Source organism: Armigeres subalbatus, chromosome 3, assembly GCF_024139115.2.
Source record: "Armigeres subalbatus isolate Guangzhou_Male chromosome 3, GZ_Asu_2, whole genome shotgun sequence".
In the NCBI taxonomy this organism is placed as follows: domain Eukaryota; kingdom Metazoa; phylum Arthropoda; class Insecta; order Diptera; family Culicidae; genus Armigeres; species Armigeres subalbatus.
This window is the reverse complement of record NC_085141.1, coordinates 186,599,633-186,614,350: the sequence shown is the minus strand read 5'-3', so window position 1 is coordinate 186,614,350 and position 14,718 is coordinate 186,599,633. Positions and strand designations below refer to the sequence as shown.

The window sequence follows — 14,718 nt, the reverse complement described above, 5'->3', positions numbered from 1 at the left end:
GTGACCATACAGACACACACACACATACACACACACATACATACACACACACACAGACATCACCCTCGACGGTCAAACTGGAGTCGAATGGTATAAGAAAAACTTTACTATCAGATGTTCCTGTAAAAAGTCTGTTTTCAGAGTGAAATGATAGCCTTTCGGTACAACTTTGTTGTACGAGAAAGGCAAAAACATAAGATATTCGCATGATGTTCACTAGTTTTCTTAGGATGTGAACCATTCCACCGATTCGTTTAACTTTTAGTTAAAATTTGACAGTTCGATGGTTATTTCGCCGTGGTTAAAAATAACCCTGCTCCGAAGCATGGTTAGATTTGACAGTTCAATAGTTAAACTTTGTTCGCGAGAAAATTATGCCAAATCCATTTCGTTCCGAATAACTATCAATCTGTCAAAACTCAAATGGTTCGGCTCCGGAGTAAAATTTTAACCACGATGGGAAAATAACCATCGAAGTGTCAAATTTTAACTAAAAGTTAAACGAATCGGTGGAATGGTTCACAGTCTTAGTTGAGTGTACCTGGAAATTCAGGTGGAAACAACGTTTAGATTATTCGGAGTGTACACCCAAAAAAAATCTGCACGTTGTTTCCACCTGAAAAAGTACGTAGATTTTTCCCATATGAAATTCACGTTACTTTTACCTGATTTTTCTTTGATAGAATTCGCCCTACGTGAAAATCAGGTAAGTTCTACTCGAGTTTTGGATCGAATTCACCGGACACGTAAGTTTCATCTAAATTTTCTGAAGCATTTGCAGTTACGTGTGCACGTAAAATGTACCTGAAAATTCAGGTGGAAACAACGTTTAGATTATTTGGAATGTATTGTGTATCCGGAATAAATTTATACCGCTTTTTATACCGAAGTTGGATTTTTCTCCAGATACAGGCAACTTTCCCAACTTCTTCCAAGTCCCGACTTCCGAACCGAATTTTCTTTTGAAGTTTTATTTGTCAAATTAATTGATGCGTTGTTTAGCGCATCTTTAGGCGAATCCAGCGCACTACTTCCGAAGTTGGGAAAGTTGCCTGTATCTGGAGAAAAATCCAACTTCGGTATAAAAAGCGGTATAAATTTATTCCGGATACACAATATCTTTTCCGTGCGCGTGCAAGAGAATAGTTCTAGATTGCTTTGAGAATAGGTCGGCATGTGCAAAAGAGAGATTCTCTTTGTTCACGCCTCTCTTTCGCTAATAGATCGGGTGTTTAGCATTTTCTGCCACATTTTCACTTTAGCACGCTAGACAAAGTTATTGTCTTTAGATATCCGCCAAAAATCCAACATAAATTTGTGTATAGCTTTGTGATAATCGAAAGAGAATGTAACCGAAGAGAGGCTCTCTTTTGCACATACGACCTATTCTCAAAGCACTCTAGCAGTTTTGATTAAACGTCAGATAGCCTTATTACTGAAGGGCACGCATTCCCACCTTTTTTATTCACTATTCTATTTTTCGTGTACTTCAAACGTCAAAAGTTCTAAAGTCGACGCCCGCCCGACGGCGACTTGCCCTGATGACTTGACAAGCCAACATCCTTCTTTTCCGTATCTGTACTTCGTGGAAGTCGGACGCAAACGTAGACAAGATGGTGAGTTCTAGTGGTTTGGGAAGAAAAATTGAAATGTGTTGTTGTATGTACTTGCTTCAATTGTGCCTGAAAATACATTATAGTTTGTAAATGTATTCTTTTTAGAGTTGTAAAAAAATAAAATAAAGTGAATACCATCGTCATAAAGGCATCTATTCTTATTTGAAAGTGATTGTCTTAACCATGTGGTTTTCAAGCAACACAAATTGAAATGGTTTTGAGTGCTTTATAGCTGTTGTAATATAAATAATTGAACAATTTTTTTGTAATCGACATCATTGAATGAGTTTGAATTGGTTATTTGGAAATTATATTAAATTTTAACGCATGTTGATTAAAATTATTCTAACCTCACTTTCGCTTCGCTTCTTTCAGTCGCATCGTAAGTTTTCGGCCCCTCGCCATGGTTCCATGGCTTTCGCCCCAAGGAAGCGTGCTTCCCGCCATCAGGGCAGAATAAAGGCTTTCCCCAAGGATGATGCCTCCAAGCCGGTTCATCTGACCGCATTTTTGGCCTACAAGGCCGGTATGACTCACATCGTACGTGAAGCCGACCGTCCTGGATCAAGTAAGTATAATCATCCTATTCTGTAAAATTGTGCATCGTGAACCGGAGTAACGTTAGCTTGTTGGATCCGATACGGAAAAGTAAATGCATAGTAACATAACGTTTTACTGAATTAAACTGCTCCTGCATGAGGCATTTTGTACTCCGGTTTACGATGCATTCAAGCTTTACATGATGATCAAATTATTGTTTACGGTTATTTCTGATTAACCATGATTACAAACCAGTTTAGAACTAGGGCTGTCTGATACATTCATCATAAAATTAAACTAAATATATTGAGAGTTTTTTTTATACAATCAATTTTTTTTGTTCTTCAACAGAGATCAACAAAAAGGAAGTCGTGGAAGCTGTTACCATTTTGGAAACTCCTCCAATTGTGGTTGTTGGAGCTGTTGGCTACATCGACACTCCATTCGGACCACGTGCTCTTTGCAACGTCTGGGCCCAGCATCTTTCTGAAGAATGCCGTCGCCGTTTCTACAAGAACTGGTAAATATGTTTAACCAAATGTCCGTTATTTATAGAGCAAACTGAATCAGCGTATTTTATGATGAAGCCCAACAAGATGTCTGAAAATTTCTGTTGAAACATTTCACTGCTGCTTTCCTTCTGATCCTATAATACACTGATTCAGCTCCGTTGGCAATACCATTGGGGTCCATTCTGTTGTAACGTTGCTAATCAAACAAACAAAAGCTCTTCGATCGTTATGAGAGAGCTCAAAATTGTCATCTAAGCCAACTTCTTAACCCCGGTGGGAAGCTTTTCCAACATGGCTTGAGAAAAGATTCTCCGCTCGGACGCGTGTCTGATGAGGATCCTTCTCTGTTTTGTCTTTTCCGATGAATTGCATACCCGTTTTTCCGTTCGTTCTTCGAATCTAAAGGCACGCAAGCAAGAAGAAGGCTTTCACTAAAGCCTCCAAGAAGTGGACTGATGATCTGGGAAAGAGGTCCATCGAGGATACCTTCAAGAAAATGATCCGCTACTGCAAGTCCATCCGTGTGATTGCCCATTCCCAGGTAAGTTTTGAATTTCGAATCCAAATCTGAAGTCAATATGTTGCATTCCTTACTAAAAATGGGTATCTAATTATTATTAACACGCTCCTGTATTATCCGTATTTATGAGTAAACGATTCGCGCTTGATTTTTACATTTTTGTTTAATTCAGATAAGACCATTAATACGTAAAGACGCACGTTCAGTAAATTTTGCATAGCTCTGTAGACACCTCTCGTAGAAACGCGTTTTACCAAGCTGGCCATGTTAAATAGTTGAATATTGGTCAAAACGAACAAACTTAAGTAATTCCATCATCAAAGCTTTAGCGCATAAAGTCAAAATTTTGATGTGTAGTGTAGGTATGTATGGGTAACTAATATTTAGCCTAGAATCTATTAACAGTTAGGAATGCAAAAAATAGACGAACAATATAAGGAAACTGTTCCGGTTTTTTACCCTACTGCTCGCACTGTCAAAATAAAAGGCATACACTATTATTCTTGTTTACGTACGAACGCGCTTTTGAACGAAAATAAATGCGCATTCTCGTTTTCGCCAGCAAATTTACATGAGGAAATAATTCGAATGAATTGCATTCGTTCGTCCGTTAACAAGAATAAGGGTGATAATATGGGAACATAAGGTGTAAAATGGAACGATTTTCCAGTCACTTGAGAACCGACATCACCTCGATGGATCTGTTGTCCTCCCGGACAACGGATTCATCAGAAACGTGGGGGTCGACTCTGCTTCTCAATGCACGGTTGTTCCTCAATGTCGTAGAATAAATTGCCCTTCGGGAGGCGATGGAAGGTATATTCCTAATCTTTCGCGTAGCCCCTGGGCCGTGATCGCGTAGATAAACCATACTTACCACAGTCCCATCCTCGATCTTCAAGATCAGGGTATTATTCGCGGATAACGATTTAATGAAATTATTTCTTCTGCATATAGATTCGTCTGATCAAGCAAGGCCAGAAGAAGGCCCACATCATTGAAATCCAACTGAACGGCGGTTCTATTGAAGATAAGGTTAACTGGGTCAAGGAACATCTGGAAAAGCCAGTCCCAGTGGCTGATGTGTTCCGTCAGGATGAAATGATCGATTGCGTTGCCGTTACCAAGGGTAAGGGTTTCAAGGGCGTTACAAGCCGTTGGCACACCAAGAAACTGCCCCGCAAGACGCACAAGGGTCTCCGCAAGGTTGCCTGTATTGGAGCGTGGCATCCGTCTCGTGTGGCATTCACAGTTGCACGTGCTGGTCAGAAGGGTTACCATCACCGCACGGAAATCAACAAGAAAATCTACCGTATTGGTGCTGGAATCCACACCAAGGATGGCAAGGTATGTAATGATCCTTAAAAAAAAAAACTTTAGAGCATTGTATGATGAAACCTTTTGTAGCCGACATCAATCTATAATTTACTACATTTCGATGAAACGCCATGTTTACATAATGATAGGACTGATCTTTCAATCATACCACACAAACTGATATTATTTTAGTATCATTGAACTAACCGTTGTTCGTTCACTCCCCCTTTTCAACAGGTCGTGAAGAACAGTGCCGCCACCGAGTACGATCTAACGGATAAGTCCATTACCCCGATGGGTGGTTTCCCCTTCTATGGCGAGATCAATAACGATTTCCTGATGATCAAGGGTTGCTGCATTGGTGCTAAGCGCCGTATCATCACCCTGCGTAAATCGCTGCTGGTACACACCAAACGCGCCTCGCTGGAACAGATCAACCTCAAGTTCATCGACACCTCGTCAAAGATGGGACATGGTCGCTTCCAGACGCCGGCTGAGAAACGTGCGTACTACGGTGTGCTCAAGAAGGACCGCATTCGCGAGGAGAAAGCACAGGCTGCCGCTGCTGCTGCCGCAGCAAAATCGTCGGCATAAGTTTGTTTCTAAACTTTAGATGTATATCAAGGTACTGAAATAATACATCGTATTGTCAAAATGTAATGGTTCAAAGGTTCAGTTTTTTCCGAAATTACCATTTGTTGTAAAAATTAAACGGCCATTTGGCACCTTCATTTTCACCGTTCAACAAATCTTCGAAGTGCTCCTTCCACCTGGCTGCCCCCATAGGACAATAGTCTTGTCTGTCAGCAAATTCCCCTCTCGGTCATTGCACATGGCGGGCACTGGCGCAGTCTTATGCCGCGTGCCATTGACAGTTGCGTAAAACCTCCGTATATCGTTTCAATCCATGTTCTCCTACGCTTCAGCTATCACGCCTTTTTTTTCCTGCGGTAGATTCGTTTCTCGTCTGCCCTTGCTACACAAATAACACATTAAACTGATATTCATGTAGCGAGGACTGTAAATATTCGGCAGCACTGGATAAAGGTGATGTTTTTAATTTCGTTTGTTTATTTTCTTTCTTCTTTGAAATCGATCTCACATTCCCGAAGAGGGAGAGGAGTATACAATTTACCAAACCTGGGTACCGTGCACGCACCATACTTTGCGCAGTTAAGGAAATGCAAAATTGAATCAACTCGAACAACTTACAGAAAGCTGTCTGGTTGAAATAGTTTCCATGCTGTAGTATTATTATCATACTATTGTTTGAGAACTAAATTTGGTACAAAAAATTGAAATAAATAGTAAATTGAACATCAAAGCAGACCCCTTATCATATGCCTAACTTTGCGCACATAACTTGGAAAATTTCTAACACGAAGTTAGCGTCTAAATATTTTATCTCTTTTTAGTATTAAAAAATATTTTAACTCTTTTTAGTGGAATGTATTCAACCGTCTAAGACGAGTTTAGAATACTCTCCATTTAATTCCACTCCGTTTTGTTATCTTTGCAGTTACGTATTTCGACCGCAACTGTGTGGTCGAAATACGTATCTGCAAAGATAACAAAACATAGTGGAATTAAATGGAGAGAACTAAACTCGTCTTAGACGGGTAAATAATTAATGTTTTGTCCAATACGTATATGTCTCCATAATTCGATAAATAAATCAGATTTCTACTTCCAGAAGTGGAAATAAAATAACTTATGTTTTGGTACTTTTGCTGATCCGTGGACGTTGCACGTTGACGTTGCTTGACAGTTGCTGCACTTCAATATTTATGTTGTGTCTTTGGTCTTATTTCCTAAACATAACAAAATAATCAGGGCAAGAAAATTTCCTAAATTGTGTCATAAATATGTTAAAATAGCTACGCTATATAAGTGTAAAAATCGTAAAAATGGCATTCAAGCTGTGTAAAATATGCCTATCGAACGATGCAACGTTGTACATTGATATTTTTGGGGAACTAAACTCAACGAAAAATATTTCCAACATCATTGAGACGCATCTAAGTTTAGAGGTAAATGTGAAAATATTCAATAAATATCAGTAGTCAACTTGTAAAATATTTTTAGTTCAAACCATCAAATGAACAACAAGTAATCTGCAACGAATGCTGGAATTCTTTGAATGAATTCAACAATTTTTATGAAACTGTTAAGCGAATACACAAGACTAATAATGAAAAATCGGACGCTAACAAAGACATTCTGGGGGAAGATCCGTTTAAAGACGATTGTTCCGCTTATGATGAAAAGGGTTCGAACCCGAAAACATGTATCGAAATAAAGGAAGAACCAATCGAGGAGATTCAAACCAATAAATTGGAAGTTCTGACTGTGGATGAGCTGGATATAAATGGTGAGAGCCAGTCTTCGCCAGTTACATCGCGGAGGTCAACAAGAACTAAACGCAAACATGTTGATGTGAAAGAAGGGTCTGGGGTAACAACCAGAAGATCCAAGAGGCGTACCGTTGATAATGATATTTTATCGTCGGAGGACGATAATGTATCTTTCTCGGCTTTAGACGAATCTGACGATGATGAAGATAATATAAATCTGAGTGACTTGAGGGAACGCATATCAAAGAGCTCGAGTGAATCGGAAGATGAGGCAACGCAGGAAGATTTTGACGGCGACGATCCAGATGTCGATGGTCCTTCAAGGACGCGTAGAGCCAGGCGGAAGAAAGACACAAAACTGTTTGAGCACATCGATGAGTTTATCTGCTATGTGTGCCCGGAGAGAGTAGAGTTCGATAGGTTTTACCACGCCACAATGCACTACAAGGAGCACCATAAGGAGCCAGCATATATCAAGTGTAAAATTTGTGGCAAACGATGTTACACACCCGGAAATTTCATCAGTCACGTTGCAGTTCATACAGATCCTGATAAGTATAGGTTTGTATCAAAGTATGTTAAGAACTTTCTGGTGTCTTGCTATTGATAAATAATGAAAATTAGAACATTGGCGTCATAAACAGCAGCATTTGGATCGGAAATCCAATTGGTTACCTTACGCGAATAAGTCATTCAGCCCGGAACTTCATCCAAGGCCTCATTATACACGTTCGTGTGTTTTGTACACCTTGAATATTTGTACCCGTTGGTTTTTTTTTTCTTTAGCATGTCGGTAACGTTAGGCACATCAATTCCTTTCCAAGATAACCGTAAAGACGTGACCGACCTCATTATTGATTGGTAATTGTTTTAATATCATGTGCACATTGAAGCTGGAAATCTGATCACAAGCCACCACCATTGAATCTCTGAGCATTTTTTATTGAATTTGTACAGATTTGCGTTACCAAGTTTATTACAAACGGTCCAGATCAGCCGTTGCGTGCCAAATGGTCAAAATATTTAAAATCTGAGTCAGGTCTGATTTTTTTTTCATTTCATTTCATTTTTATTTTTCTTTACATAACGGTTACATTGCAGAGTTTTGATATATCTTGCAGCTGCATCATAAGTTCATTATACACTGTCTTGGAAAATAGCTTTTAGTTTACATTAATTGAGCATTACACTGATAGGAAAAAGTTTTGACAAAAAAAAAACTAAAAGTCAGAATCTGTTTCTTAAACTATCTATGCTATTATCACAGTCTTGGATTTAATGCTTCAATCAGAGGATTTGAAGAAGTTTGACAGGAAGTCCGAAATCTTGCTCATGTTCTTTCGATGAATGTTGTTAACGGTTCCACCTCAGCTATATTATGCAGTTCATCCGTTCGGAAATGCGGAGGCAAGGCGAAGATCATTTTCAACAGTTTATTTTGTTTTGTTTGTAGTCGTTTAAGGTGACTTTTTGCGCAGTTTTGCCAAACCGGCGATCCATAGGTAAGCACTGGTCGAAAAATGCATTTGAATAACAGTAGCTTGTTGGCTGGTTGCAGAGCTGATCTTCTATTGATGAGTGGATATAGTGACTTTACCAGACCGTTTACCTTAGCTATACTTTGGTCGATGTGCTTAGAAAAGAGTAGTTTCTGATCTAGGGTTAAGCCTAGGTATTTACCTTCCTTCGTCCATGTGACTGGAACTCCATTAATTTTTACCTTTGTTGAGGAAAACGATGGGCAGCCCTTCTCTTAGTGAAAAAGATAACTTGGGTTTTCGCTGGATTGATTTTAATCTTCTACCGGTGTTGAAACTGCTCCAGTTTGTTTTGTGCGTGCTGTAGTTTAGTAGTCACTATCTTGGCATCTTCATCACTACTAAGGTACCCAGTATCATCAGCAAAAATGAAATAGGAAACGTCTTCCACCATGTCGACGTCGCTAGTACAATGTTGGGATCAGGACTGACCCCTGCGGTAGACCAAAAAGAATTTTTTGACTATCCGAAAATGTTCCATTCAAATGTAAACGGTAGCGCCTGTTTCTTAGGAACAATTTTACAATTTTGTTTAGGTATGTTGGGCAACCGGATAAGTGGAGCTTGTGTATCACAGCATCGTGCCAAACGGAATCGTACGCTTTTTCGACATCTAATAAGACCATTCCAGTCGATTTTTCCCTTCAAATCCGGCTTCAATTTGTTTGGTCATCCGCAAAAGTTGATGATACGTCGAATGTACAGGTTTGAACCCAAACTGTTCATTGGGGACAATTTGAGAGCTATCTAAATGGGTGTTCAGTCGTTTGAGAATAATTCTTTCCAGGATTTTGCTGACTCCGCTTAATAGACTTATTGGTCGATAGTTATTTGGTAGAGTTATATTCTTATTCTGTTTAGGAATTGGTACGACTGTAGCGGTTCTCCAAACTTCTGGGAAGTATCCAATCTTTAGGCAAGCATTGAATACTTTACAAAGGAATACTAATCCTTTGCGTGGCAAATGTTTGAGCTGTACATTTCTTACTCCGTCTTGCCCTGGTGATTTCCGGCGCTTCAGATTTCGGATAATAGTGCTAATTTCACGAGGCTTGCAAAAAGTTGAGGGGTCTTCATTATTGTTGTTCATACCTGTGATTTCCATTATCGATTGGTTTACTTCAGCGGTCGTGTCTGGATCTCCACCCAGGGTATTGTTGTGTGATTCAGCAAACGTTTCTGCCAGGACTTTTACTTTTTCAGCGTTTGTCACCACCAGCTTATTTCCACTCTTCAATGGAGGTTGATATTTTACAGCATTTCGCAGGCTTCGGCTTATACTCCAAAACTTATCACTACTGTTGGTTAGGTTGCGAATTGTTGTGTCAAAGTTCCTGTACTTGAATAGCGCACATTCTTCTCGAATTCTGATGTTCAGCTCATTGACTATCGACCGTAGATACGGATCTCTACTTCGATAGTATTGGCGGCGTCGTATGTTCCTCAGTCGAATAAGAAGTCTGATGTTTTCTGGTAGTTCTTCTTTGCGTGTGGTCCGTGCCAGCAGTGGAACTAAAACCCTCTCCAGAAGCAGTTCTGCTAGTGTGGTGGAGAAGATTGTTATGGCATCGTCGATCTGCTCTTCGGATTCTAGGTTGTTGATTAGGGTTGTTGTGACGTCTAAGTTTTCATATACGAAATTGGAGAAGTGACGCCAATCAGCTTGACGATAATTTCTGTACTTCACAGTTTCAAAGCAGAACGATGAATTTGCGTTTAGAGTAAAAGTTACAGGTAAGTGGTCCGAGGATAATTCTTCGAATACTTCAGGCACCGTCATTCCAATTCGATTGTTTGAGAGCACCAAGTCCCTACCTTGTGGGATACGAGTAAACTTCTCAGGATAGTGAATGTACACATTCCGGCTTTCACATTCATTGAACAGCAAGCGGCCGGCTTTGTTCATTTTGCTGCAATTCCATGATCTGTGACGAGCATTTAAGTCTCCAATAACAAAAAATGGCTCATCAAACGATACAAGTCGACGGATATCCCTTTTGAATTGATGTAGTGCTTGACTATTTGAAGATCCCGGAAAATATGTGGCAATTATATGCACTTGAACGGTGTCAGTCTTGACTACCACGCCTGCGGTTTCTACGATTGTAGTTTGGATTTCTAGTTGTTTAAACTGAATACCCTTACGAACGAAAATGGCAACCCCTCCTCCTCGTTCGCGACTTTCACTGTTTCTATCAACTCTAATACAAGCAAATTGGTCATTATATATTGGAATCACTGGAGATAACCATGTCTCAGTAACAACAGCAACATCTATTTCGTGTCTGTCAAGAAAGTCGAAAAATTCAAATGTTTTACCACGTATGGAACGACTGTTCCAGTTCAGTACTTTAAGTGTGGTTTGATTATACATTGTTATACACATATTTCAAGGTAAGCTCAGATAGAGCTGCGAATTGCATTTCCTTAGTGCGGCATTCCGAAAGCCGGACGAACAGTTCTCTTGCCAAGTTTAGAAACTCAATAGGAGTGAAAAGGTCATGGGGTTGGTTTTGCGATGATGGAGTTGGATTCAATTTCAGAGCTTCAGCATAGTTACATCCATTCACAACGTATGATGACATGAATGACCGGCTCTTTCCTAGAGCTGGGTTAGGATTCCGATTCGCCAGTTGTTCTTTCCTTTGTTGCAGTGCTTCGATGTAGCGTTTCCTTTGTGGGCATCCTTTGTAGTTTGCAGTATGATTTTGACTGCAGTTTGCGCAACGTATTTTTTCTCTTGTTTGAGGGTTGTTGCCAACTTGTTGGTGTCTAGATCTTTCCTCGATGGTAGTAAGCACTCACTAGTTCGATGTCGTTCTCCACATTTAACACATTTCGCTTCCATGTTGCAATGTCGCATTCCGTGGCCGAACTGTTGGCATCTGAAACATTGAACAGCGTCCGTGGTCTTACGAGAATAATGTCGCCATCCAACAATCACGTTAAACAGCGATTTTTGTTTCCGCAACTCCTGCAGCCGAATGGATCCTTTAGCGAATGACAGAAGATAAAGCGCGTTTTCTCCGGTTTTGGAAGCGTGCAACACCTTCACATTTAACGGTGTTATTCCTTCAGTTTCCAATTCTGTTTGAATTTCACTCAAATCGAGAAGCGGCAACCCAAAAAGCACAAATTTTACCGGTATTTCATCGCTTGTTCCATGAGTGTAGAATTGGATATTAGCGGTTTTTATTGCATCAATCACAGTAAGAAAGTGTTCCTTGTTGATCATTTGGATCCTGATGGTACCATCTTTTATCCGCAATTTGTATTCGGAACATTCGACACTCAACGACACCATGATATTGTTGATGTCCATAACACTCTTCCCATACACTATGATCGGTGGACAACGTATTTTAATCCTCGGGGGGGATTGAACATTTGCAGCATTTGTAGCATCAACAGCAGCACCATCACCAGCAACAGCAGCAGCAGCAGCGGTATTTTGCGTGTTTTGATCCATGGAGAGTAGATCAAATTCATTTTGTATAGGCACATTCACCACGGTGCTATCATCATTTATTGCCATCTCGACGATTGATTGTACGTACTGCGGTGAATGCATGCCGCTATTCTTCCTTTGTTGGATGAGGTTGTCTTGCACATGTCCATGCGGTGTCAACAAGCTATTGTTAACCATAGTGTTGATTTCATTTGACGAAAGTCGCATTTTATTTTTTTCGTAATTCCTCCGAATCATGGTGGAGGACGGTCCAGATTGCACATTCGCGACGTTCGCGACATGACTCTGCTTTGGTTTACCCAGGATGTGTCTAGGCGATAAACTTGGATGAATACGATAAAATCGAGTGTGTAGAAAAAACGAAGTCTGTACCACTTGACGGTCTGACTTGTGCGAGCAATCATTTTTGTTCTTTACGCATCTATTCCATTATTCTCCCTGATCTTTCTGTTTTTTGGTTGTTAGGTGCCACATATGTGGCAAACAAAACGATCAGCAAGTAGCCCTTGCCAAGCACATGCGAATCCATCGCTCGGAAATAGAGGAAAAGTTGTCCATCTCTTGCCGATTATGTCCTCGGCGATTTGCAACTGAGAAAAAACGTGATCGTCACGAGGTGCATCACAATCGTAAACCAATGGAGAAGCCACCCCGGATCGTGGGTCGCGATGAGGAAATTCTGGACTTTTACAAGCGAATCGCATGCGAAATTTGCGACCAGCAACGTATGATAGATGTTAGCGTGCCGGATGTCGAATACGATAATATCCCGGATTTAAAAAAGCACATGCGCGAGGCGCACAACGACAAAGGATATCTGAAGTGTCACATATGCGACAAAAAGTGTAGCATTCGTTCGATGTTGCTTATCCACAAGGATTTCCATGTAAACCAGGAGAAGTACAGGTAAATATTCGAGTGATTCTCATTAGACAAACATCTAAATCCGCTTCTATCAACAGGTGTGATATTTGCGGCAATATATATCAGAATTTATCGAAACATAAAGCAGGTGCGCACATGTCCCCCTACGCTATATCTTTCTGCTGCGAGCACTGTGGTAAAGCTTTAACAAGTGATAAAAGTCTGAAATCCCACATGGAGAGGAAGCATACTGTCAAGGACGCAACTTGTGATATTTGCCATAAACCGTAAGTTTGAAACAAAAATTATTTCTGTAATGATTTGAATTCTTAGGTAGCGGACATCACCCTAATAAGCAATTTACGTGAAACATCACGTAACATTTTTTTTACGAGCAGTCTTTCATTAGTAGAATTGATCTGCCTTAAGCAATATTAGGCAGCTATCAGGAGCTAACAAAAAAATATCAAATCTATATAATACCTACAACTTAAATTCTCGAAACTCATGCTCGTTTAAATTAAGTCTTTATGTAAGGTGTGCCATCGAAATCATCAACCCTGAATTGGTAGTTGTGAAAACATTGAATACCAATTCAGGGAGCATGAACAATTGATTCATTGTTTTTTGTTAAGCGAAGTTCAAAACCTGTACTGCCGATCTCCGCATAATTGTCCCATGCTACCTTTGATGTAAAATCTCATACTCGAATCAATTTGTCCCACTAAAAAAATGAAGTTGTTGTTTGATGATAATAGAGACTGAAATCCGTTTAAATAATTGGTGATTCGTTTTATGTACTGGTAAAGTGTTGCCTACGCTCATAACATCCCAACAATTTGTTAAAATTTAAGATCCAATCGATTCTGAAAATAGTGGGACAAATTGACTCGAGTTTGGATTTTTTTCATTAAAGGTAACATGGGACAATTATGCGTAAAACGGCAGTGTAGAACTCATCGATTGAAGAATCGTGTACAATTCGACTTTTCCGCATGCAGCATTGCCTTCACTGGTATTTTCTAAAAGCAGCAAAGTAGCGTGTGTGAACTGTGGATTGCGTTTCAATTGGTTTAATGGTCTTCAGGCGCACACAAATTTTAAGACCCAAGGTTTGGTTCCGCTAACGCACAATCTGCAAATTTGGAATAATGTCAAAAAAAGATACAAACATAAACTTCCCATTGCAGGTTCAGCAAAAATACTCTGGAGAGTCACAAAAGGGTTGTCCACGAAAGTGCTTCATATATGTGTTCGCATTGCCCCCGGATGTTCAAAAGTAAATTTTCTCTTAATCGACACCAGGATGAACACGAGGACAAAGTCAGAGAACGAGTGAAATGCCAGATATGTGGCGTTACTTTCAAGCACAAATACATCCTGACGAAGCACATCGATTCAGTGCACACGACAGAGGCTCCTGTGGCTTGCGATGTTTGCGGTATTGCGTACAAATTTGAATATAAACTCATTCGGTTCTGAACTCACTTTTTTTTACAGGAAAAAAGTTTAAATCCAAGCACCATTTATGGAGTCACAAGTCAGACACTTGTAATAACCGAAGGTTCGATTGTACCATTTGCGGACGAGTGTTTAAGGTATTGAGCTGTTATCTGAGTTTATGTTAGTATCTAACTACACGCCGTTGATGTTTAAATATTTTTTACAGGTTAAGGTGCGATTAACGGAACATATGACCACCCACACAGGGAAGAGCCTTTATCAATGTACGTTCTGCCCCATGACATTCAGTTTCCAGTCGATTCTCTATACTCACAGAAAAAAGGCCCATTACGAACAGTGGCTAGAGCTGCAAGCTAAGCGCGAGGAGGGCGTCAAGTTCAAAGTGCAAGGAGCTCCAGGTTGAGCGCACTTAACGGACGTTTTATTCGAATTTTTGTAAAGAGATTCTTCTGAGTTGCTTTCTTTATAACAATAAGTGGCCAAATTTTATAAAAAAAATACATCAGATTATTAGTCTGCAAGAA

At 40.0% G+C, this 14,718-nt stretch overlaps 2 protein-coding genes and 1 non-coding gene across 3 annotated transcripts; all 3 read left to right on the top strand.

The window, feature by feature from the left end:
- Window positions 1–1,463: 1,463 nt before the first annotated feature.
- Window positions 1,464–5,165, top strand: LOC134224510 (large ribosomal subunit protein uL3). The gene is made up of 6 exons (XM_062703878.1): window positions 1,464–1,616; window positions 1,992–2,184; window positions 2,508–2,676; window positions 3,074–3,209; window positions 4,146–4,535; window positions 4,743–5,165. The coding sequence occupies exons 1-6, from the start codon at window positions 1,614–1,616 to the stop codon at window positions 5,097–5,099; spliced, it is 1,248 nt and encodes a 415-aa protein (XP_062559862.1). The 5' UTR covers window positions 1,464–1,613; the 3' UTR covers window positions 5,100–5,165.
- LOC134228243 (small nucleolar RNA U43) lies at window positions 2,356–2,436 on the top strand. The gene has a single exon (XR_009983904.1). It is a non-coding gene; the product is annotated as a small nucleolar RNA U43 (small nucleolar RNA).
- A 1,099-nt stretch (window positions 5,166–6,264) lies between the features above and the next one.
- On the top strand, window positions 6,265–14,718 carry LOC134224509 (transcription factor grauzone-like). Its single transcript, XM_062703877.1, has 7 exons — window positions 6,265–6,535; window positions 6,591–7,420; window positions 12,332–12,772; window positions 12,829–13,017; window positions 13,921–14,171; window positions 14,231–14,328; window positions 14,400–14,718. The coding sequence occupies exons 1-7, from the start codon at window positions 6,413–6,415 to the stop codon at window positions 14,595–14,597; spliced, it is 2,130 nt and encodes a 709-aa protein (XP_062559861.1). The 5' UTR covers window positions 6,265–6,412; the 3' UTR covers window positions 14,598–14,718.

Bases quoted from the DNA above. Each gene is read 5' to 3' on its own strand.
- LOC134224510 (XM_062703878.1), top strand. The intron at 2,185-2,507 runs GTAAGTATAATC...GTTCTTCAACAG, and splicing joins AGCCGACCGTCCTGGATCAA to AGATCAACAAAAAGGAAGTC. The intron at 3,210-4,145 runs GTAAGTTTTGAA...TTCTGCATATAG, and splicing joins GTGTGATTGCCCATTCCCAG to ATTCGTCTGATCAAGCAAGG.
- LOC134224509 (XM_062703877.1), top strand. From the start codon at position 6,413: ATGGCATTCAAGCTGTGTAAAATATGCCTATCGAACGATGCAACGTTG. The intron at 6,536-6,590 runs GTAAATGTGAAA...AAATATTTTTAG, and splicing joins AGACGCATCTAAGTTTAGAG to TTCAAACCATCAAATGAACA. The intron at 14,329-14,399 runs GTATTGAGCTGT...TATTTTTTACAG, and splicing joins TTTGCGGACGAGTGTTTAAG to GTTAAGGTGCGATTAACGGA.